At 34.0% G+C, this 26,507-nt stretch overlaps 1 protein-coding gene, 1 non-coding gene and 1 pseudogene across 2 annotated transcripts in view; 1 reads left to right on the plus strand and 2 right to left on the minus strand.

The window, feature by feature from the left end:
* Positions 1–26,507, minus strand: part of TAOK1 (TAO kinase 1) — a 148,478-nt gene that overhangs the window by 28,148 nt on the left and 93,823 nt on the right. The window contains exons 3-14 of the mRNA XM_077749903.1: positions 25,911–25,982; positions 22,461–22,562; positions 21,352–21,397; positions 20,735–20,831; positions 18,399–18,512; positions 16,234–16,325; positions 13,802–13,895; positions 11,486–11,567; positions 8,221–8,388; positions 6,348–6,551; positions 3,851–3,985; positions 1,302–1,538 (exon numbers count right to left, since the gene is read on the minus strand). Of these exons, the coding sequence (XP_077606029.1) occupies positions 1,302–1,538; positions 3,851–3,985; positions 6,348–6,551; positions 8,221–8,388; positions 11,486–11,567; positions 13,802–13,895; positions 16,234–16,325; positions 18,399–18,512; positions 20,735–20,831; positions 21,352–21,397; positions 22,461–22,562; positions 25,911–25,982 (1,443 nt within the window). The remainder of the gene's footprint in view (positions 1–1,301; positions 1,539–3,850; positions 3,986–6,347; positions 6,552–8,220; positions 8,389–11,485; positions 11,568–13,801; positions 13,896–16,233; positions 16,326–18,398; positions 18,513–20,734; positions 20,832–21,351; positions 21,398–22,460; positions 22,563–25,910; positions 25,983–26,507) is intronic.
* LOC144219835 (U6 spliceosomal RNA) lies at positions 11,604–11,697 on the plus strand (annotated as a pseudogene).
* On the minus strand, positions 23,255–23,419 carry LOC144219846 (U1 spliceosomal RNA). Its single transcript, XR_013331518.1, has one exon. It is a non-coding gene; the product is annotated as a U1 spliceosomal RNA (small nuclear RNA).

Here is a 26,507-nt window from a genome sequence, read left to right on the forward strand (position 1 = left end):
TTCTCATGTTGGTTGACTTCTTCAAATTAAACCCTGACCTTTTATTATATATTAAATAATATGAAAATATTAAATATCAGATATATGCATCATACTGTTTTCTTTTATTTACTTATTTAATTTTTAATTTTATTTTTAAGAAATCTCTACAACCACCCTGGAGCTTGAACTTACAACCCTAACATGAAGAGATGCATGCTCCACTGACTAAGCCAGTCAAGCACGCCTTATTTCTGATTATATATGCAATGCATAATCTTTGTAGAACATTTACAAAGTACAGAAAACCACAAAGAGGGAAAATCTTACATGCTTTCAGCACCAAGAGATAACCAATATAAACATTTTGTACATACCCATCCTAATTTTTTCTACACACACATATTTTTTAAAACAAATTTGTAATCACATTCTATATCCTTTTCATAAACTACTTTCCTAAATCTGTTAGAATCTACCTCTTTCTAAGTTATTGAAAATATTACCCAGTGCCCAACAGGATAGTTTTCTTTCACCAAATTATTTCAAAATCAAATAGTTATTTACATCATAAATTATTTTGTTAAATTCTCTACTATTATGAGATAGTGGTTCTTTTTTGGGGGAGAGAAAGGATGAACAGGGTAGCTATGATAAATAATGCCTCCATGTGGACTAGCCAGGCATCTCTGAAGATATTTTGTGAATTTACTGGGAAGCTTACATTTTACTTGACAAATGTGACCATCAAAATACAATGAAACAGACAGGACATCAAAAACTTTAGAAGAAAAGGTTTCACAAAACATGAATCCTAAGAAATGTACTCTTACCATATAGTAGAATGACATTTACTTGTAAGTAAAGAAATGGGCTAAACCTTAACCTGAATCTCTTAGTTTATCATCTCTAACATTCTCTGTATATATTAATCTTTAATTATTGTTTGCTATAAAAATGCTGGTATAAACTTAGCGAAGGTTTCCAAAAAATACACAGGGAAGAGAATCATGAATGAATTTTTGAGACCTGAACCACACTTCTGATAGGTGAATTATCAAACTCTTCAGATAACCAGAGTACCTGAGGCCCAGAAAGGTTGAATGATTTACCCACTGTGACACTATAAACCTAACAAGTATCAGGAAACAATTCCATGTCTATTGGTTCTCAGACTGAGTACTTCATACTACACATGTCATATATAAATGTCTCTCCCTTCCCCCAGTCGATCTGCTTGGTTCTGAGGATGAGATACTCTAACATCAAAATGTTACCTTAATTCTGGGATGATCACAAATTAATAATAATGAATCAGTTACCTCTTTTTCCATAGCAGCCTGATGTTTTTTGATAAGTTTCTCCATCTCTGCAGCAAAATTGTTACGTTGAGTTTCAAGATCTTTGTCTAATCTGAGGCGATGTTCATCCATCTCAGCCTTTAGCTTATTTTCCAGAGTCATCAGTTGCTTTTGATGTTGCCGCCTCATTCTCTTGTAGCCAGACATCTGTTCTCTAAGCTCAGAGTCTTGCTCATGTTCTTGCATTTGCCTTGTAACCTAGACATACAAAGCATGGAGAGAAAAGAATAACATAAAGCAACACATTTCTTTCAAAAGCATTTTAGACCACTCTGCTGTTAACTAAGGAGGCACTTAATAAGAGATCCCAGTTAGCAGTTTTCAATTAAATTTCCAGCAGGCTGTTTAAAGAAATAAACAAGTTGGTTCTAAAGTTTATATGGGAATGTAAAAAACCAATAATAGCCAAAACAATCTTGAGGGGGATAAAAAAAGTTGGAAGACATGCACTTCAGCAACCAAAACAGTGTGGTATTGGTGTAAGGACAGGCTGAATGGATCAAAGGAACAGAATAAAATCCAGAAACAGAGCTTCACATAGTTGATTGGATTTTCTACCAAAAAGTCAAGTTAATTAAAAGAGGAAAGTGTTTTTTAACAAATCCTGCTGACAGGCATCTGAGTGGCTCAGTTGGTTAAGCTTCAGACTCGTGATTTTGGCTTACGTCATTATCTCACGGTTCAGTTTGGGAAACTGAGCCCCGAGTCAGGCTGTGTGTTGGGCATGGAGCTGGTTTAGGATTCTCTCTCTCTCTGCCCCTCCCCAGCTCATACTTTCTAAAAAAAAAAAATCCTGCTGAAATAACTGGCTCTCTGTATAAAAAATAAAGAAATATACTTTGGCTCACACCATATACAAAAATTATTTTGAAAAGAATCATTTGACCTAAACATAAAACTCAGACTCATAAAGCAAAAGAAAACATGGGGCTACTGTCATTACCTTGGGTAAGCAAGTATTTCCTAAACAGGATACAAAAGGTACCAATTACAAAGAAAACCATGTATAAGTTGTATTTTTAAATTGAGCTAAGATTCACGTAATATAAAATTAACCATTTTTAAAATTTTCTTTAGTTATAAGTAATCTCTACACCCAGTGTGGGTGATGGCATTCTTGACCCCACATGTCATACAGATTCATGGGCCACTGCATGGGATTTGTAAAGTCTGCTTACGTAGTTGATAATTCAGGTAACTTTTTTCCTCACATACATCTTTTTTACTTCCTGTCATATTTTTAACGGCCTACTTTTCCTGATATCTTAATGTAATTTCTTCTTATCCAGTGTATCCTTTTTATCATGTTTTGGTCCTACTTAATCTGACCGATAAGGGTAATAAGCACCCACTATAACAACATCCTTGTTGACATATAATCCTTTTTTTAAGCTCATTTATTTATTTTGAGAGACAGAGAGAGAAATAGGACAAACAGGGAGGGGCAGAGAAGGAAGAGAGAGAATCCCAAGCAGGCTCTGCACTGTCAATGCAGAGCCCAATGAGGAGGTCAATCTCACAAACCTTGATATCATGACCTGAGCAGAAATCAAGAGTTGGGACGCTTAACCAACTGAGTCACCCAGGCACCACCATATTCTTTTTTTTTTTCTTTTTTTTTTTAAAGTAATCTCCACACCTAGCGTGGGGCTCAAACTCACAGCCCTGAGATAAAAAGTTGCATGCTCTACCAACTGAGCCAGCCCCCATAATCCATTTTTTATTGTTATTTGGGAAATCAAAAGAACTACATTTTAAATACATCAAATTGAATTACTTGCCATTTCTCAAACATTATCCCTATTTTGGTTAGCCTCAGTATTTCCTTACTGTTCACTCTTATATGCAAATAACATTTTTCGTCTTCTCGGTGCCTAAAACCAACTAATTATTAAAAGCTCAAACAATTTCTTTTATAAATACTTCCTTTATGCCACAAACCAAAAGTAATCTGAATTCCTACTTAGTACCTTCTAGCCCTCTTAAGCATTTGATATATTCTAACATACTAGTTATTTCTGTATGGCTTGAAGACATTACTAGTTTGACATCTCTCAGAGTATTTTATATAGTATCTTATAAGAGGCACTTAAATGTTGAATGGATATTTTATAAAATAAACCTGATACAAAAAAATAAGACACAGTTATACTGGAGTACAGGTGCCACAGTCCAAAATGAAAAATGTATTTCTTTTTAAAAAAATGTTTATTTTGAGAGAGAGAGAGAGAACACACAAGAATAAGCAGGGGAGGGACATAGAGAGAGAGGAAGAGAGAGAATCCCAAGCAGGCTCCCTGCTGTCAGTGCAGAGTCCGATGTGGAATTTGATCTCATGAACTGTGAGATCATGACCTGAGCCAAGAGTTGAATGCTTAACCTAATGAGCCACCCAGGCATCCCTGAGAAATGTATTTCTTTTTTTTTTTTTTTTTAAGTTTTTTTTTTTTTTTTTTTTTTTCGAGAGGGANCCCTGAGAAATGTATTTCTAATTCAAGGGAAGAACATACCAGTGATGCTGTCCGTATAGTAGCGAAGTGTTCTCGATTACGATAGTGTGATTTATGACGAGACACTTGAGGCGGAGATTGTGGATCCGATGCTCTTGTTCTAGGATCTCCCTCTTCTCTGTAATTTTCTTCCTCCTAAGCAAAGAAAGAGACAATACTATTTGAAGTGAACAAATACAGTTCACTTCAACTTTCAAGAAAATTTAGAGACCACTTGATCAATTTCTCTTAAAAATGTAATTTTAAAAAGCAAAAACAAAAAGTGAGAATGCTGACATTTTATTTTCAATATAATTAGAATCAGGAAACATTATTCCCTAAGTGTATGAAACAGCATACAGATTTATGATAAGGAAATATATGATGTTAGATTTATATACTAATTATTATATATAAAATGGAAAAGATTTAATAATTAAACAGCAGTCAAAAATTATTTACTCTAAGGCTTTCAAAACAATAATATACCTTAAAAATACTTTTATAATGCTTCTGCCATTTGTCCAAAGTATGTAATCAAAAAGTAACTGTGAAAATTTTAGGAACTGATGTCTTTCCTTATATATACCTTAATTCATTAACTGAAGAGGAAGTAAATTAAGTAGCAACCAACTAATTGTGGAAATAATCTTTTTTACTGTTGACTCTATTGCCTAAGGATACAAAAATTAAACATGATTTTGCCTTGAATAACACTACCACTCAACTAAATCACTCCTAAGCACTTTTTAAAAAAATTTTTTTATGTTTATTTATTATTGAGACAGAGAGAAACAGAGCATGAATGAGGGAGGGGCAGAGAGAGAGGGAGACACAGAATCTGAAGCAGGCTCCAGGCTCTGAACTGTCAGCACAAAACCTGACGCGGGGCTTGAACCCACAAGCTGTGAGATCATGACCTGAGCTGAAGTCGGACGCTTAACCGACTGAGCCACCCAGGCACCCCTCCCCTAAGCACTTTTGTGTGAGTGTAGTAAAATAAATATAAAATTTGCCATTTTAACCATGTTTAGATATATAATTCAGTGGCAGTAATTATATTCTCAATGTTACACAACTACCACCATTTCCAAAACTCTTCCATCACCTCAGATGGAAATTGTATCTATTAACAAAAACTCCCCATTTTATCCTCCACTCAAATCCCTGGTAACCACTAATCTACTCTGTGTCTCTATGAATTTGCTTATTCTAGATATTTCATGTAAGTGGAATATGCAATATTTGTCCTTTTGCATCTGACTTAATATCCCTTAGTATTAACATTTCAAGGTTTACTTGTGTTGTAGCATGTATCAGAATTTCATTCTTCAGAGCTAAATAATATTCCACTGTATGTATATACTATGGTTTATTTATGTATTCATCTCTTGATGAATACTTGGGTGAGTTCTACCTTTTAGTTCTTGTGCCTAATAAGTTTTTAAGTAATACTGTAAGCTGTGAAGTTAAAAAGGAAGTATTCCTACTTGTTACTTGTTACTAAAAACAAGTTACCTGAGTGCTAAATGTTTTTAGGAAAATTAAAAATTTTGCACTCAAAGTGTAAAGAATAATGTAGCAAAAATCCTATTTCCTTTTTTTCTAAATATAATTTATTGTTAAGTTAGCTAACATACAGTGTATACAGTGTGCTCTTGGTTTCAGGAGTAGGTTCTCATGATTCATCACTTACATAACAATACCCAGTGAGTATCCCAACAAGTACCCTTCTCAATGCCCATCACCCATTTTCCCCTTCCCCCAACCCCCGCCTTCAAGCCTCAGTTTGTTCTCTGTATTTAAGAGTCTCTTATGGTTTGCCTTCCTCTCTGTTTGAAACTATTTTTTTCTCCTTCCCTTCCCCCATGGTCTTCTGCTAAGTTTCTCAAATTCCGTATTTGAGTGAAAGCATGGTATCTATCTGTCTTTCTCTGACTGACATCACTTAGCATAATACCCTCCAGTTCCATCCACATTGTGACAAATGGCAAGATTTCATTCTTTCTCACTGCCAAGTAGTATTCCATTGTATATATAAACCACATCTTCTTTAAAAAATTCATATTTCCTAAACCCAGAATTTATGATTTTCTGCAATTACATTTTTTATTTTAAAGATGTGAACATTAGACAATGCAAATCACTTTTGATCATTACTCATTTCAATACTTTCTCCTATTCCTGAAAGACAACCATTATCGTAACTTTCATGTGTATATTTACTATTTTTAAATACTTTATTTTTCATGAAACTAACTTCAGGTTATATATTACATAGTGTTTCTATACATGTCTTTCTTCTAAGATTTTCTAAATACTCTCTTTGTATTCTCAAAACAATAGGTTCCTAAATGCAGACTGGGAATTAACAAACCTAATGCCACTTTAAACTAAGTTACCTAAAAATGTTCCAAACTTCTGAAACATTCAAGACAATCTCCTAATTAAACTAATCAGATAAATAAAATAATTTACCAAAAGTTGAAATTTTTTTCACTGAAATCCAAATACTCACAGGTTTTAAATGGATGACAGAACTATTAGACATCACTGTGTGGTCTCCTTCCATCATATCTAGCTCACTTTTGTCATCTGAGGCATCTGGAAGACTGTTAACACTACTACTTTGGCTACTGGCACTGATGGACATACTGGGAATAGACTGATTACTTCCAACACTATTCACTGTTCCTGTCCGGCCAACACCATGATCTTGTTCCTAAGAGAAAAAAGCATTAGGTTCAAAAATCTTTACCTCTTGATTTGCTACTTATAATCACCTATCACAGTGCTTGGCACACAATCTTTAGAAAGAAAGTTAGAGGTCTATTGTAAGAAATTCCCTGTATTTGCCAAGACCAGGAAGTTTAGCAACTGAAAAACAAAATAAAAATGACCAAAAACTAAATAACAAAAAGCCCAACTGTGCCAAAAATTCAGTTCATCATTTATGAGTTATTCCCACAGTGTAGCATTTTCTCTAAATTGTTGGTTGTTTTTGAAATCTATTTCTATCACACATCTCATGGGGTACAGAGACGATTTTGCTCATTTCTCAATAATTCCCATGGTTAATATAAGCGCCATTTTAAAAAATTTTATAAAGAACCCCCTTTAGTTATTTTTTAAGAAAGCCTTTTATTTTCCTCCCTCAGAATATATTCTCTAGCCTGTCCTTCTTTCATCAATTAATTTAATATTAATTATTTATACATTTAATCACATTCATAAGAATGTTTTATGAAGTAACCAGGCAAGCCATTGTATCTGGCTTACCAAAATTCTGTAAGACATGCAAAATTTAACACAGACATATGATATATATATATATAAACTTTTTTTACATGCCTACCCAAAAAGAGATGCTGTTACAGATTTAGCTACATTAGAATTTAATTTTACAACTTTACTCAAATTTTTCAGATATCTAGAAAAGCTCAAAATATAGAATTTTATTAAATTTATAACTTTACTCAAATATTTCAGATATCTAAAAAAGCTCAAAATAATTTTCTAATGATCACTGTATGAACTAAAAAACAAAATGAACAACACCAAAACTGTAAATTAAGAAACTCTTCTATTTTATAGTTCATTAATTATGTAGCACTATTAAAAAAGAAAAAGTAAAGTAACTATTGCTCTTGGTTTCAGAATGCAAAGTGATCTCTCTGAAAAGCAGCAAAAAAGAAACAAATTCTGATAGGGATAAAGAAAAATGAAAATATTTAGAGTAAAGAAAGACAGCTCCACAAATATGTGTATTTCCTTGTGAGAAAGTTCTGTAACATTTCTATTGCAAATTTATATTTCCATACTCCCAAAAGGCAACATAGAAAGAAGCTGGCCTTGAGAGTGAAAGATATGTGAATTTGAACCCATATGAACTTATGAGGAATTACCTGCTCTGAGCTTTGCTTTACTCATCTGTAAAATGAGTACTTTAGAACACACAGAGGGAATGAAATTATACAGAACTTTTGAATACAATATCCCTGGTGACAGAGCACAATGCTTTGTAATTCTAAAGACTTCTAAGTAAGTACTGTCAATTTCTAGAGTCTGTAATTTCAAATACTTCCAAAAGCATGTCCCATGGAATCAAATAAGGCAAAAGAGGGTTCAGTAGCCAAAAAATTTGATAGGGACTAGATTAAACTTGAATAGGTTTCTTTAATAAAAGACTGTGCAGAGCTTTACCAGGTCATTGTGCACTACGAAGAGGCTGGAATGCAAAACCTTTTTTCCCACCTGGGATCTTACAGGACCAATATGAAGAAAACACAATCTGGGAACCACTAATATAAAACATTCATGGCAAAACAAGTTGCATAAGGAAAGAAGCCAATAAAGAGGGCTCAATATTTGAGTCATTTCTAAGTTATTACCTCCTCTTCTTCCTGTGCTTCTACTGCTGGTCCATTATGTGCCTCCTGGAAAAGGAGTTTCTTCATCTTTCGATACTGCAGATTGTCCAGCTCTCGTACTGCATCTTTTGTCCTTTGAATGAGATCTATTAACACTGTTTCAGGGCGCTCCCGAAGAACAAACATGTGCTGGATAAAAGTAGAAGGTTAAAGTCAGGTTGAAACTTATATATTTTTTTAATTAGTACAAATGCACCTCTTTCTCATGATACTTTTGTTGGCTAAATGAAAATGCAGAGTTGAAATAATAAAAAAATCCAATTAAATACTAAGCATTAAGTCCTATAAGAGCTCTAAATAAAGTAAAGTAGACTGATTTCATAGAAAAGGCATGTTCTGTTTTGGCTTGTATTAGGTTTCAACAGAAATGTTTTTATGGTAAAGTATGTAACATGGATAACTTGGATATTATGAGTTCCTTTATATGCTGCATAAACAACACTCCATAAAACACTAGCAGGTGATTAAAAGGCATTGTATAGTGATTTTTACAATTAACATTTAATAAGCTTTAACCTTATCAAATATAGAAAAGTACAAAGAACAATTCTATCATTAGAATTATCACTGTTACATTTTGACATATTTCTTCAGAAATTTTCTACTTATAAATTTTGATTTGTAGATACATAGTTAGCATATAGATTGTAGAAAGACACCTTTTGCCGTCTTTGAAATGTCCTTGAATTCTTGTAATACTTTTTACCTTTGTTAGTTCAAAAGCATTTCTTCTTTAAAGAATTTTTTCTTTTGCCTTTTGATTTTTTTATTACTCAAAAACTTAATTTTTTTGATTTAGCTTTCTGACTCTGTGCTTATGCCTTCAACACTGTAACGATTTCCTGCTCCTCAGTAGGAAAGTACACTTGATCCTGTCCCAAACACACACAGCACAACACAGAGCCTGCTGATATATTTTTTGTTTTAGATAACCTCATAAGAACTTTAAGTGTCACTGCACAAACTTCTCAAAGTCGGCCTGGGCACATACCACATGGGGATTTTGGTGCTTTCTCACCCTTCGTTGTATACAGGTAAACGATTCTATTACCAGGGTATGGGACAGCCTAGTTTTGTTAGAGGTTATACTGTACATAGGACAGTTGATTATGGTATGTCAAAGGCTGGGCCATTCTGAATGCCTATGGACACCATCTTCAGGAGAGGAAAAAGCTTCTCTAAAGAATTTTAATTACATGGTATTTTATTCTACTTTCACTATCATAAGTATTGTTATTTCAAACTCATAAACACAATAAATACCTATATTTAATCAAATGTTTATGCTAAAATCATTTAGCCATTATCCTAATTCTGGATAGTAACTTCCAATTTTTAATTCTGAGACAGCTTCATATAAAAATTTTTTTTCTAGTAACTCTTTATATGATGAACTGCAAAAGAAATATAATTAGGCCAAAAGGAAAGAAGTACCAGATAGATAATTCCGATCATCTTCAATATAATACACTGTGTCAATACAATTTTGCTATGAACTGGCAAATGAAAACTATATGCAGACTTGGGATCTAATCACCATGCCTCACGGGTTGGGTTATCACCAAAACATTTCTTTGCCTATATCAGGTAAGTGTAAGAAGGCAGATTCTTTTCCTGAGCCTTAGCTTAGAAAGGCTAAGGTATTATGATTTACAACATTTAGCTTTCTTATCCAAAAATAATAAATCTTAAATTTCTAAGTTTGATAGTTTTCTACATATAAATCTTTCGTATTTATCACTAACATAATTTCTAGCTATACTAAACCTTCTGTTACTATTATGAATACCTATTTATTCAGGCTTTCATTTCTGAAACTATGAGTGAACTTACTGCCTCCAATCCCACAAGCATTACTGAAACTATACTGTTCTTCTACATACTGTGGTTCTAAATAATACAATCAAATTTCAACTTCTTTGTATCTTTGATGTGTGTTAGTGAAAATAAATTACACTTCTCTGAAATTATAAAACATTCATGTAAAAATAGTCTATCTAAATCTTATAGTGAAAAATCAATAATATTTCTTACAGGCACAAGAAAACAGTCAAATCCTACTTACTATTGCTCTATCTAGATGTTTTAGGAACTACATTAAGTTCAACAATATTATTATTGCTATTAATAAGCTTGTCAACCTCCAAATGAAATAATCAATTTTTGAGAACAAAAAGCATACGCTAATCATGTATTTAAATTAAGTAAACAAATGAAAACTGAATAGAATTTATATGATTTTTAGAATATTTTCATTGCCAAGTTAGAAAAATATATTTCTAAGAAGGAAACAGAAACATGATGTGCATTTTTAAGTTTCTTTTAAAAGCTCTTTTCTCCCATAATAATTATATAGATATATTAGACATTTCTCTTTCTTTCATATTATTTTAATATAGAATAAACATATAAAGTGTGGTAGACATAAAAATTAAATCGGGGTGCCTGGGTGGCTCAGTCAGTTAAATGTCTGATTTCCACTCAGATTATGATCTCAAGGTTTGGGTGTGGGTTGGGCGTTGGGCTCTGTGCTGACAGCTCAAAGCCTGGAACCTGCTTCAGATTCTCTATCTCCCTCTTTCTGCCCCTCACCCACTCACACTCTGTTTCTCAAAAATAAACATTAAAAACATTTTTGAAAATTAAATCCAAAGTTAAATTATGTTTTACTAACTTTGAAATAGGACATTGTTCCACATGAATTAAAATATGGAGTTATTGGGGTGCCTGGGTGGCTCAGTTGGTTAAGCGTCCGACTTCGGCTCAGGTCATGATCTCACGGTTTGTGGGTTTGAGCCCCATGTCGGGCTCTGTGCTGACAGCTCAGAGGCTGGAGCCTGCTTCGGATTCTGTATCTCCCCCTCTCTCTGACCCTCCCCTGCTCATGCTGTGTGTGTCTCTCTCTCAAAAATAAATAAAAAACAATTTAAAAAAATATGGAGATACAATCATGAATACATTCTTCCACTTATAAATGGCCAATTGGTACTATCTGGAATATATAACTATATATTCTATAGAGATACGGTATAGAAGTTAATTTTGAAAAAACAAATGAATAAACTTTGCTTCTAAGAAAAGTTACAAAAGAGAATATATAAAATGAACATTTAAGTAAAAATAAGTAGAGCATACTTAATATTGACACAAAATTAAAAAGGATAAAACACCTTCTTTAAATTATTTTAATTTCTTAAGGGTAGAAAACAGACTAAGTAAAACTGACCTTTAAAAGTTCCTCTGATGTAGGGCGATCTTGAGGGATTTTCTGGAGGCAAGAATCTACAAAGTTGCGAAAATAATCAGACCTATTGTAAAGGAAAGTATCAAGTGAACATATTGCTATTTCCTTTTAAAACACATCCACAAACGATACAGAGATCAGCATGGTCCCTGTGTAAAGATGACATGCAAATTCATGAAGTGTTCCATATTTTCTGAGCAACAAGTGTTGTATGTAAGTGTTGTATTATTAAATTCTACACTTGGAATTTTACACTACATTAGTTGGAATTTGAATAAAAAATTAAAGAACACCACACATTCACAAATCAAGGCATGTGCCTACTGGTGGGAAGCGGGATGGAAAAGGAATGATAAAAAAAAGCAGATAAAATATATTGTATATTTTACATAAGTCTATGAAAAGCTATCTAAAGCAACCAATGAATCTTCACCATTTTCAAAGGACAAATTTACAGATTATTTAAAACTCCTGCTCCCACAAGAAAGAAAACAAAAAAGAGGGGTAGAGAGAGAAGGAATGGCGAGGAGGAGAGAGAAAGAGGTGCAAACCAAAAAATGGACTCAACTATAGAGAACAAACTCATGGTTGACAAAAAGGGTGTGTGTGGAATATGGATTAAATAGGTGATGAGGATTAAGGGGTGTACTTGTCATGATGAGCACAGGGGGTTGTCTGAAACGTTGAATCACTATACTGTACACCTGAAACTAATATTACATAGTTTGTTAATCAGAATTTAAATAAAACTTAAAAAAATCCTACTCCCACATATTTAAATATCATAACTTGTTCTATAGTGAGGCAAAATTAGGGAAGCCAATTTTTCTTCTTTGCAATCAAATTTAAGATAACTTTCTTTTCATGTTTTTTTTCTTTTCTCTAAGCCATCTCTCTTTCTTGTTTGCCCCTTGGATCATCTTCTCTATAGCAATTTTAGAGCACCAATCTATTTGTTTTGGAGGGAGCAGTTTTACACCTAAGTATTTAGTATTCCTAAACAAATGTATAAACTTCCATTAAGCCCAGGAAATCAATTAAGATATTTTTTTAAAATGTTTATTATTCTGAGAGAGAGAGAGAGAGAGAGAGAGAGAGAGAGAGAGAATGAGAATATGAGTCGGGGAGGGGCAGAAAGGGAGAAAGAATCCCAAGCAGGCTTCATACTAGTATCATGGGGGTTGAGTGAGCTCACAGACCATGAGATCATGATGTGAGCTGAAATCAAGAGTTGGGCAATTAGCTGACTGAGCCACCCAGGCACCCTAGAAGTCTGCAACGTATTATTATACAATGTTAACGATGAGAGTTCAGTGAGAAAGGCAGTAATTACTTCATCAATGTTTGTCTTCCATAGTCATGTAAGATTTTAAATTCCTTGAAGACAAGAATTCTTTTTTGAATTCCTAAGTATCAAAGAGTGTAAAGATTCAATACATTTATTACTAATATATATCATAATGGTAAACTCTGTGCCAGAAGATTCCTTCTACATTATCTCTAAACAGGTTAACAATGATCTACGAATCTGCCTTAAATATATAATCTTAAAAAAAATAAAGTTTCACTAATTTATTTAACTACTTGTCATTTTAAAAGTATTTAGTATTCTAGATATCCCTCTAGAAGTTTTCAAATGCTAGACACACTTGAATATACCTAGATACATACTCTAAAATTTTCTATCAATGATAAATTCTAGTTTTCTAAAACTGTCAATCTGTTCTACATAAACTTCTTTACATGAATAAGCTTAATTTTATCAAATCAAGGAAACATTAGGAGATGGAATAACAGAGCATTCTGAATATAAGTATCATAGTAACAATTAGGACAATCCCAAAGTTATGAATTATCTGATAATTTTGATCAATGATTTTACCTATGTTTTAAACTTCATAAATTATAAACCATTCCCCAATAAAATATCACTATAAGTTGTGGCAATCTATGTATCTTTGTTACAAAATACTATTTATATTAAGCTATTTATTATATAATTAGGGTTATAGGTGTTCCTAAAGTTCAAAGAAAAAAACAAAATTTAAATTTCTGTAAAAAGCAGTACTTTTTGCTTCTATGTGGCCTCATCTATCTTTTATTTCTGAACTGAGTTACACATATGTTGTGAAAAGCAGACATAAATAGAGGATAAACATGATATAAGGGTAAAACAAACCAATTTAATATCTCTTCAAGTAATACACTTTACCTAACTGAAATAAAATAATTTTGCTAACATTACTTAAGTACTTAATTTATACAATGTTGAGTAATATATGTCCAGACAATACTCACCATTCATTAGACTGTAGTGTAGGGGATTCATTTTGGGCTATATGATATAAGGCACTCATTGCATTCATATTAAATAAAGGAGGCTTCCTTTCCGCTGTAAAATAAATAAAACTTTCCTGTTAAAATATGAGCCTGTTATATAGAGGCATGCTTGCAAATACTGTTAAAAAATAATTTTATTTTTGGAAATAGTCTCAAACTTAGCAAAAAAAATTCCAAGTAGAGCTCAAAGAACTTTATCAAATCAGTCAATTTACACTAAGTTGCCAGCTTAATGTCCTACCATCCCTAAATATTTCAGTGTATATTTCCTATAAATAAGAACATTCCACTAAAGCACCACAATTAAATCAGGCCATTAATACTGATACAGGACTATCCTCTAATCCTCAATTCCCATTCAAATTTCAACCAAAGTTCCAATAATGTCCTCTGTAGTAAAAGCAAGCCTTGATCATTTGCATCAAGGAAAGGGTGCATCTTATCTAAATTGTTAAATTAACATAAAATTGTTCATACTGCCTTCCTATAATCCTTTTAATACTTGTAAAATGTGTAGTAATTCTTTTTTTTTTTTTTAATGTTTTATTTATTTCTAGGAGAGAGAGAGAGAGAGAGACAGCATGAGCAGGGGAGGGTCAGAGAGAGAGGGAGTCACAGACTGAAACAGGCTCCAGGCTCTGAGCTGGCAGTCAGCACAGAGCCAATTCTTGATGGCAATTTGTGTCTTCTTTTTTTCCTGATCACTCTGGCTAGAGATTTAATTGATTCTTGCTTTGATTTTATACATTCTTTTTTTTCCTGCTTATTTTGGGTTGAATTTACTCCTTTTTTTCTTCTTTTTTTAAGTAGGCTCCAAACTCAACATGGGGCTTGAACTGATGACCCCGAGATCTAGACTCGCATGCTCTACTGACTGAGCCAGGTGCCCCTTGCTCCTAACTCTTGAGTCTTTTAAGGTAATAGCTTAAGTCACAGTCTTGATAACTTTGAAGTATATAAGACTCTTGAATGTTCCTCAGTTTGAGTTTGTCCTATAATTAAATTTGAGTTATACATCTTTGGCAGGATATCAAGAAGTGAAACTTATATTTTTATCATTGTTATATTTTCTCATGAGGTGATGCATGATTTTGAATAATTCCATTATATATTTTTAAGTTTATATGTTTATTTTGAGAGAGAAAGAGCATGTGCACGAGCAGGGAAGGGGCAGAGAGAGAGGGAGAGATAAAATCCCAAGCAGGCTTTGCGCTGTCAGCATATAGCTCAGTGCAGGGCTCAATCTCATGAACCAGGAGATCATGACCTGAGCTAAGATCAAGAGTAGGACATTTAACCAACTGAGACACGCAGGTGCCACTTTTTTTTTTTAATGTTTTATTTATTTCTAGGAGAGAGAGAGAGACAGCATGAGCAGGGGAGGGTCAGAGAGAGAGGGAGACACAGAATCCGAAACAGGCTCCAGGCTCTGAGCTAGCTGTCAGCACAGAGCCTGATGCGGGGCTTGAACTCACGAACCATGAGATCATGACCTAAGCAAAAGTCGGATGCTTAACCGACTAAGCCACCCAGGTGCCCCATGCAGGTGCCACTTTTAAATAAAGTTGAATGGGGGGGCGCCTGGGTGGCTCAGTTGGTTAAGGGTCCGACTTTGGCTCAGACCATGATCTCATGGTTCGTGAGTTCAAGCCCCGCATCAGGCTCTGTGCTGACAGCTAGCTCAGAGCCTGGAGCCTGTTTCGGATTCTGTGTCTCCCTCTCTCTCTGACCCTCCCCTGTTCACGTTGTCTCTCTCCCTCTCCGAAATAAAAATAAAATAAAAATAAACATTTAACTAAATAAAGTTTAATGGAATACTCTTATAAGAAGAAAAAAAGGAAAGGATATTGGACTGGAAGGGGAGAAGCTTGGAGAATCAAGAGCAAGAAGATTAACATCATCTTCAATTATTGTGACAGTTCAATTATCTATCTGGCTCACTTATACTCGGAATGTTAGGTCCCACACTGGGAATGATGGTCCAGTACCTTTAGCATAGTTCCCTTTATGCGCAACAGAATAAAATGTGTGCATAAAATCAAACTGTTACAATATGGCATGCATATTGTCTTATCTTATCTGGTATCTTATCCGATATCTTATTCTCACACTTAATTCAAAGTAATAAGTATCCTAGGTAGAGGTAAGTAATTCATAAATGCTTTAGAGACTTCCTACATATGGTAAATACAGTAATTACAGATATTTAACAAAGCAAATATACCTACTCTAATATATGTAAAAATTATCAAATAACCAAAGTGAAAACTTTAATATTTATTGCTCCCCTTAGTAACTGACATAAAACGTAAAAAGCTGTGATCTGGTTCAGAAATTGAGGTAAAACACTGATCAAAACTTTCTACATGGTAATAAGGAACAATGCTTACCTAGTTCAATACATGTTATTCCAAGGGACCATACATCTACTTTGCCATCATACTGTCCTTCATCCATGGCTAAAATTACTTCTGGGGCCATCCTAAAACATAAAAAGTCATTTAAATTAATAGGGAAAAAAAAAGTATATTATATGTTTTTTAATGTTTAATTTATTTATTTAGAAAGAGACAGAGCATGACAAGCAGGGAAGGGGCAGAGAGAGAGGGAGAGAGAGAATCCCAAGCAGGCTCCAAACTGTGATCACAGAGCCCCACATGGGGCTCAATCTTATGAACTGAAAGATCACGACCTAAGGCGAAATCAAGAGTCAGACACTTCACTGACTGAGCCATCTAGGTACCGCAGTACACTATTCTTCAAAAATGTAATGACCATCTACATAGAGAACACCTGTGTGAATTCTAGACATTATGTCTGGATGTAAGAATTTTTATAATGAGAAAGAGATGCACCACAGGATATCAGGTAAATATTTACCATTGCATATACAGTGTGAGACTTACTCTCCCCATTTGTCATGATCATATAACCGCATCCTAAAGCAAGGATGTACCAGAGCAGGGTTGCATATTGTAATATTGTATAACCCTTGGGCCAGTAAGTCTCAAATATTTTGGTCTCAGGATCCCACTAAAAAAATCTGATTTATGCTTGGAAGATTGAATTTTATCACTGGCACCGCATACTGTCAGTTGTTTTCCTTGATGTGACAAGCTCACTCCATACATTCGAGAAAATATCTGCCACAATAAACAACACTGAATAACCACAGTTTGTCAGCCTTCCTTTTGAATAGGAATAATGTTCCATGATAAAAGTGGCTAGGGTAACTCACAATGAAGACAACTACACAATTATCAACCTTACAGGTAGGTGTCTTGGCTATAACATGGAACATTAACTCATGTTTTCAATTAAAGTCTAAACATTTTTGATGGTACTTATCTTATACTTCATCTATATTTGGTGTTAAGGACAGATATACCCTTAGAACAGTTGCTAATGTTCAGTAGCATAGTCAACAGGCACCCCAGTGTATGTGAGTGTGTTTGTCTGTGTGTAAGTGTAAAGACATCCAAATATATACCTAGTTACTACGTTCCAAATTCTCCATACACAAATTAACAAGTATATAACTAAAGTAAATTTTTAATTGTCAATAAAAGAGTGTTTCCAAGGTGTTCTTTAAAATGCTGAAGTAAGTTGGGGAAATCGCTAAGTTAAGGAGAGCCAAACAGGGTAATTTTGTTTTTTATTTGCAGAACTTCTCAGGGCTTTTAAAATATCTAATATTCACCATTAATTTCTAAACAGAAGAATCATTAAGAAATATTATTTGCTCACAGAACCCTTTTTTATAGAAGGAAAATGGACTCTATCTACACTAGAGTTCTACATAAGAAATTTCTGATCATCTAGATCAGTGGAAGAGTAGAAACTCTTCAAGTTTTTAATTTGTTTACCTCCAATGAATTTATGAAATCTATTTATCCCCTTGTATACTTTTGCATTCTCTATATTTTATAAATCTAATAGCAGCAAAGGATATAATCTGCAGCATATGTATAGACTTTATATTATGATTTAAAGATATTTAAAACATGGAGCTGGAGAGTTGTTTTATGAAACAGCAGGAACAACACACTACCGTGCAACTAAATTAGCAAAGCTAGTCTTCACGTCATATGGATCAGTCAAATCAGAATCACTTTTTATCAAAAGTCTGACTTTATTTTCAATGCAAATAAGTTAATATGTTTTATGTGTATGTGAAATTCTTCATAAATCAGCTATCAGTCTTCAGATACTCCTAGTCTGAAGACACAGTAAACATAAATCTAAAGAACACACAGAAACTACCACTTAGCATTTCTTTCTTCTCCGCACCTGGATTTTCATTGATTTTTTTTTCACTCCCAACCCAAAATATGATGTAGGTTATAATATGGAAGAAAATGTCAAGAGGACAAATGAAAAAATAGGAGATCTAAGAGTAGCACTTCAAATCTATATATGAAACTAACTATGCTTAAAGTTAAAATGTCCAAAATAACATTATATTACCAGGAAAAAGATAAGACACCTGAAAAAGCATCACCACACATTGCCTTTTTCAATTTAGAGGATCAAGAGCAAACAGAATTATTCTTACCAATATGGCGTTCCCACAAAAGAATTGGCAGGAGATGCCATGGAAGCCGATCCAAAGTCAGCAAGTTTCACTTGTCCTGGTTCTGTCAGAAGGATATTTCCTGCTTTGATATCTCTGGGTTTAGGGAACACAGAAAATTATTTCTCTTTCCTTCATTAGATTGTGTTGAAATGATAAAAATCAAATAAAAAATTTTAAAACAGGGAAGGAGAAATCAAATAATTAAGTCCTTGGGTAATTTCTCAATTAGGATGATGAGATGTAAGATATACATTAGAAAACAAAAAACACAGCAGTAATATAAATATATAGCAACAATTTTCTACAAAAGAAGACAAAATAGCAGTAAAAACAAGACTGAAAAATCAAGTAGTCTCTATTTGAGCACAGTCTATATTTGAGTTCCCGTTTATTGGTGCAAATAACGGTTCTAAAATAGAATTCAATTAGCTAAGCATTCCTTCATAATTGTAAGATTTGAGTACACCATTTAAAATAAGAACAAAAAAGAAAAGAAATTTCATACTCCAAATTTGTTTTTTTAAAGGTTATTCTTCTCATTTCCAAACCCTAGCATAGTTCTCCTAACTAAACATGGAATGAAAACTGAAACACACGGATAATATAGTATCTAATGATCCCAAATTTATTTCCAAGCTTACTTTTTAAAATCAGCAAACATATTGTCCATGCAAAATAAGAAAATTATGAATACTATATAATAGGATTGTATGTCCACTGGCACCATAACATACACTCAACCTTTCAAAAAAAAATCCAAGTACTTGTCAATTTTTACCATAGTGTTGTAATGGATATAATATTAAATAAATCTTTTTCCTTCCTCTTATTTTTTAAAGTTTATTTATTTTTGAGAGAGCATGCACACACAGGGGATGGGCAGAGAGAGAGGAAAAAGAGAATCCCAAGCAGGCTCCCTGCTGTCAGCAGGCGGGGCTCGGATCCCAAGAACTGGCTCATGACCTAAGCCAAAATCAAGAGTCAGACACTTAACCAACTGAGCCACCCCCCAGTACACCATCCTTCCACTTGTTTTTTGAAAGAGAGGTACTTTGAGGTTGATAAGACCTTAGTTTCTAATTCCAACTCTTCTATATTCGCTTATTTATAGCATTTGGATTTCTCTTGGACCTTACTATCCTCATCTAAAATAAAATAAGCCATTTAATTCACAATGACTCTACTATATAGTTTAATATGTACTGCCTGGTTCACATATATGACAAAAGAAAATGCTAGTGTTCTTCTAAAATAGACAAAACCTAAATCAATGCTAAAAATGCATTATAAAATTTTAATTTTTTGTTTTTGAGAGAGAGCAAGAGTGAGAGAGCATGTGAGTGGGTGGAAGGGCAGAGAGAGAGAGAAGAGAAAGAATCCCAAGCAGACTCCCCAGTGCCAAGCACAAGCCTGACAGTGCAATGCAAAGCTTGAGCATGACACAAAGGTGGAGGCCACAAACCACGGAATCATGACCTGAGCCAAAATCCAGTCAGATACTTCACCGACTGAGCCACCCAGACTGCCCTAAAATAGTTTGTTTAATCTTAAAGTACTATCCATTATTATGGGTTATCAAGGATTAACACTTAACAGCATAAAGAGTGTTCAGTCTATTTTTGGGATCAATAGCACAAGTCTGGCATTATCAGTTACTAGAAAGATAAAAGACCTAGATTTAGTTCTAGTCTAGTTTATTTGGCTTTGTACACTTTTTAAGCATTTTTTTCATTTATTTCTGAGAGTGAGAGAAACAGCGTGAGCAGGGGAGGGTCAGAGAGAGAGGGAGATACAGAATCTGAAGCAGGCTCCAGGCTCTGAGCTAGCTGTCAGCACAGAGCCCGACACGGGGCTCAAACCCACAAACCGTGAGATCATGACCTGAGCCGAAGTCGGACACTCAACCAACTGAGCCACCCAGGCGCCCTGGCTTTGTACACTTAAGAAAAAGTATTCACGAACTGGGGCTTCAGTTTCTTTATTTGTATAATCAAAAAAGGTAAGACTATACAATCCCTAATGTCTTTTCCATTTTACAAATTAAATGACTCTACAAGTAAATTCCTACCACAATCTATAAAATGCTCATGTCAGAAAACCCAGCAGCACGTGGAGACAAAGATGAAAAATAAATCTAAAAGGAGATCAAACATACTGGCATGTTTGTAGGACAACCTAAAAAACATGAGTTGTAAGATTCTGAAATGCTTTTATTTGGCTATAACCAACAAAACTTTCAGGGTTAATAAGTTCCAGGGTTGATAAACGCCATTAGCCATTTGCTATTAATACATAATAATTTTCAAAGTACTTACCTATGGATCATGGTATGAGAATGTAAGTAGGCTAATCCCTGGAGAGCACCATGTGTAATTGCTGCTATTTCCACTTCTTGTAATGGCTTTTTGTGAACTTAAAATAAGAATTTTTGGAAAATAATTACTATACAGGATATTTTTGTTCAAAAATATAAGCACATCTAATATATGCAACTATTTTTAAAAACTAACATTTAACCAGAAGATTTACTTTCCAAGACAATAAAACAAGGCTACTGAACTTTGTAATTAGTATTACAGTTGTGCCTAGCTGTTAAGTATATAGTTCACAGACAATTTTCCCCTAAGCTAACAACATGTAAGAATTAGTTGATTATAAAAACAAAGGTAACAGAAGATAAGCTCTCCCTTTATTCTTACACATCTTCATTCTAAACAGAAGGAACAGATTTAGCTAAATGACAAAGAAGGAAGAAAAATGCTTGTTAAGTCATAATGTAAGAAAACTTACTGAATTTGTGCTACTACAGAATAGTGCATACCATGCTAAGAATCTAGAAAAGGCTAAGGTTTTTACTGTTTGTGGAAAACTTTTACATTATTTAATAATTATCCATAATAATTTTTATCCTTAGTAATTAAAGGAAACCTACCTTCCAGTAAATCTGAAGCAGATCCTAAACAATATTCCATTACCAGCTACATGGGAAGAAAAATTATAAAGGCATTAAATAAGTAAAACGATTCTATTTGAGATCAAATAAGTTAACCAAGGAGATCAAGAACGTGGTTTAATGTAAAACAAACGCTAGTCATCATTTATCTTAAAAAATAAATGTTTATACATATAACAATTTGTTAAATGATAAAGTTAAGCCAATGATACATTAATCTTTTATGCCAACATATAATCACATGTACAAGATGTGTATTTCATCTATAATTACTAGCTAAAACTATAAAGGAATATAGTTACTTGTTATAACTGTTAGGAAATGGAAAACTGTCCTCTGGACCTTTATGTGCAAAGTTTAGGTTACAGTTTAAATGTTTCTTTAAAGCAAACACAGAGCACCTCCGGTGGGCCAGGTATCTTATACATATTAATTAACTAATCCTCACAACCACCTTATAAGGTAGGCTCTATTATTATCATTGGGGATCATTTCTATTAAAAGAAAATGTGGCCTTCCTCCTTAAAGATGCAGTTACTATGCCTATATCACTGTTAGATTACTACTTTGTCACCTCAATGATAACAAGACAAAATTAATCTCCACCTTTTGTAATAAAGTGTCTCAATTCTCTACTGTTAGTATTATTCAGCCAAAGAATTATAATCAGTTCATACTTCACCAAAATTCACTAAGACTTCACCTAAATCTTTGTGGTTAAATATATTTAACCACATTATTACAATATATTTATGTCAAAAGAATATGCTAATTTTCATCACTGAATAGTAGGATTGTTTTTACAATGTTTGATAAACCGTTCGAAAAATGATACTACTAAAAAATATCAGAGAACATTTTACCATGCACATAAGGATCAGTTAAATCTCTGTAGTAAATTTGCAAAAGTTCTATTATCTCTTATTGCCTACGAGTTCTAAGAAAACCTGCTCTTCCTCTCTCAGTATGAACTATCATTTCAAGGTGTTTTTGCACAGCTTTACACAACCATTTTGAAACATTCCTGAATTAATTAATTCTAATCCAAAACCAAACTAAGTTACAGCAAGGAGAGAACAAACACCTACCCATGCTGTGTGCTCACGTAAATAGCAGCCTTTGTATTCTATACTGTTGGGATGTTTTATTCTTTGTAGAAATTTGACTTCCTTAATAATATCCTGCCATTTCTGTAGGGAGAAAAGAAAGAATTATGAACAGTTGCTATTCCTTAGAAAGTTATATAAGAAAAAAAGTAATAACTAGAGTAAGCAGGGTTACTGCTTTATTTGTAATATTTAAATATCAAACTAATAAACTTAAAAGAAATCACATTTACCAACGTTAAACTCAATTACATAATTTATAGAAGTATTTTACTCGGGTAGAACAAACTTTAATTTGATAAAAGTAATTATCAATGAGACTCATTAAAATATTACAACCACATATCAAGCATGTTGATGAAAACTATATGCTATATTTAGTGATTTTTCTTCATTGGCTCAACTTCCCCTTTCGTGTTTGCAGTTTTACTAACATATAATTTACATCCCATAAAGGTGATCCATTGTCTTTTTGGCTGATGTCTTCTACCAAATATTAGGTGTGGGTTTTTTTTTAACTCAAATAAAATAATTACTGTTATATTTAAACTCCTAATGTATACTTGCTAAATGCTAGTAAACGATTGTTATTATATAGGAAAGTTCACAAAAAAAGCAAGCAGTATGAAAACATCTTCTTACAAACTTAAGAGCCTTCTTCATTGACAGCTATCAGGAAATAGAGTAAATCTTTGGACATTACTCCATGACAACCTTAGATACTTTCATCATATCCCAAACATACTTACTCGTTTTTTTTTTTTTCCTTTTTAAACCAGGGGAAAGTGCGGACACAGTCCCCAACTACCACAAATTATGCAGTCGAGTTTCCCACATTTGAGGAAATCGCAGGGGTCAGCACATCCAGAGTGTAATGGATGAGCCTCGCCCTGGGAAAACCACCTTCGTGATCATGGAACCTCCCCTGCCAGGTTAAGTATCTAAACATACTTACTCTTAAGAAGCAACCAGACAACTCTAAAAACACAGGTTCTTGGGTCCAAAATCAAAGAATCTAGGGGCTTAGTAGATGTAGGATGGAAACTAGGAATCTGCTTTTGGCACTTGTTTCAGTTTTTTCAAGGTTTTCCACTAACTTGGGCTGTATTTCTTAAGGCAGGGAAACTAGCATAATAGAAAACTTTAAGAAATGCATTATACTAAAATTTAAGATCATGTATCTCCTACTTTATTTCACAAGTCCTCAACAAAAGACAGCAAAATATGTTTACAGTGTTTTATATAAAATGTGTATGATAGAAGATCCTCAATTCAGAAAATGTTTCATGGGCTTTAAACTTCATATTTGAATGCTCTGAACACAAATTCAGAACACAACAAAGCCTGTATTTGTAAACATAAAAAAGACTTTCATGAGAACCATTCCTAATATTTTTGAATGAATATTAGATGTGAAAAGATGATACACTAAACGACTCTTTGTTCTAGGTGAAACTAATCAAACAGGCTCCAACACAGTACCAGTCTGCTGTGAAAACTACCTCTAAAGTTGTGCTATAGAAATGGCAAATAAAATCAGAGTGAACCTGTTAAAAATTGAGTTTTTTAGGCGTTTAAGGAATTTTTAGAAGATATTTTTTGGTATGGAAATGATGGAAGAACAAAATAACCAGTAGTGTTACTATGCCCATAGTATGATCTTCACAAAAACCAGATTCAACATAAAGCAGAGATTCCAAAAGTGTAGAAAACCAAAATGCTTAAAAAGTGAAGACTAACTCAGCAATTCCACCTCTGGGTATACACCTGAAATTACGGAACGCAGGAATTCAAAGAAGTATCTGTATATCCAGGTTTCTGGCAGCACAATAACTAAGTGGTGGAAGCAACCTAAGTTTCCACTGACAAATGAATGGATGGATAAACAAAATGTGGTGGTTTAGGGGCGCCTGGGTGGCTTAGTCGGTTAAGCGTCCGACTTTCGCTTAGGTCATGATCTCGCGGTTCGTGGGTTCGAGCCCCACGTTGGGCTCTGTGCTGACTGCCAGCTCGGAGCCTGGAGCCTGTTTCAGTCTGTGACTCCCTCTCTCTCTGACCCTCCCCTGCTCACGCTGTCTCTCTCTCTCTCTCTCCTAGAAATAAATAAAAAACATAAAAAAAATTAAAAAAAAAAGTGGTGGTTTATACACACATATAGACAACTATCCAGCCTTAAAAAGGAAGAAATTCTGACACATATTATAACAAGGAAGAACTGTGATGACATTATGTTAAGTGAAATAAGCCAGTCACAAAAGGGCAAAATACTGCATGATTTCACTTATGTGAGACACCTAACGTAGTCAAATTCATAGAGACAGAAAAGTAGAGTAATGATTTCCAGGGGAAGGAGAGAATGGGGAATTATTGTTTAGTGGGTACAGAATTTCAGTTTTCCAAGATGAAAAAGAGTTCTGGAGAAGAATGGCGTTGATGACTGCATGATAATGTGAATGTCTTCAATGCCACTGAACTATACATTTAAAAATGGTTAAGATGAAAAAGAAATGGTTAAGATGGGGCACCTGGATGGCTTAGTCGGTTAAGTAGCCAACTTTGGTTCCGGTCATGATCTAGCGCTCCATGAGTTCAAGCCCCGCATTGGGCTGCTCTGTGCTGACAGCTCACAGCCTGGAGCCTGTTGAATTCTGTGTCTCCCTTTCTCTGCCCCTGCCCCCACTCATGCTGTCTCTCTTGCTCTCAAAAGTAAACAAACATAAAAAATGTTTTTTAAATGGTTAAGGTGGCAAATTTTGTTGTATGTATTTTATCGCAATTATAATAATTAATTTAAGATTAAAGCCTAAAGATTCTATATTTTAAAAGTAGACATGTTATAAAATGAATTTATATAATAAACAAATAAATATAATCTGACAAGAACTAATCAGAATAATTGCGAACTAAAGTGATATCAATGCAGTATCAGTAATTTTATTTTTTGTTTCTCAAATTATTACACACTGCCTATCTTTATGATTGATATATATATACTGTCTGTTGATTATTAACATTTGTTTAAAATAAGTCTTACATATTTCTAAATCACTAAAAAATTATACTCAATATCATTCATCGTCAAATGTGTCTTATTCTAGTTTACTTTTTCAGAAACTGGTAATTCCTCTATGATAGAGTTATGCATTAAATCACAATTTATAAAAGTAAGCACACTTCAGCAGCACACATACTAAAAAATTAAAAGCAAAGGACACAAGTTGGAAGGTTTGTGGATGTCACAAATGTTCTGTTTATGATTCTATGTACAATTTTAACGGGTATATTTAAAAATTCGCTGTGATATACCTTAATATTTATATATTTTTCTTTATGTACATTTTACTTTTTTGAAAGAATTCCTATCTAACCCTAATTAAAAACAATGTGTCATTCTCTAACATACCAGTAAGAATGTACATATATTTTACCCACCTCAGTAGACTGCTTCCCACTGTAAGACATTTTCTTGATAGCCACGACTTCATTGGTGCGCACATCTCGTGCCTAAAAAATAAAGCAAGGACCATTGTAAAAATGAACACAATAAATCTGGGCAATTATTTCTTTAAGAATAAAAGCATTATAGGGGCACCTGGGTGGCTCAGTCAGCTAAGTTACCGACACCAGCTCAGGTCATGATCTCACGGTTCGTGGGTTCGAGCCCCACGTCAGGCTCTGTGCTGACAGCTAGCTCAGAGCCTGGAACCTGTTTCAGATACTGTATCTCCCTCTCTCTCTAATCCTCCCCTGCTCATGCTGTCTCTCTCTCTCTCTCTCTCAGAAATAAATAAAAACATTTAAAAAAATAAAAGCACTATAAATTCTTATAGGGGGGCCTGGGTGGCTCAGTCAGTTAAGCAGCCGACTTGGGCTCAGGTCATGATCTCACGGTTCATGGGTTCGAGCCCCATGGCTGCTGACAGCCAGCTCAGAGCCTGGAGCCTGGTTCAGATTCTGTGTCTCCTTCTCTTTCTCTACCCCTCCCTCACTCATGGTCTCTCTCTCTCTTTTAATAAATATTTAAAAAAT

Source organism: Crocuta crocuta, unplaced genomic scaffold (genome assembly GCF_008692635.1).
Source record: "Crocuta crocuta isolate KB4526 unplaced genomic scaffold, BGI_CrCroc_1.0 scaffold149, whole genome shotgun sequence".
Lineage (NCBI taxonomy): Eukaryota > Metazoa > Chordata > Mammalia > Carnivora > Hyaenidae > Crocuta > Crocuta crocuta.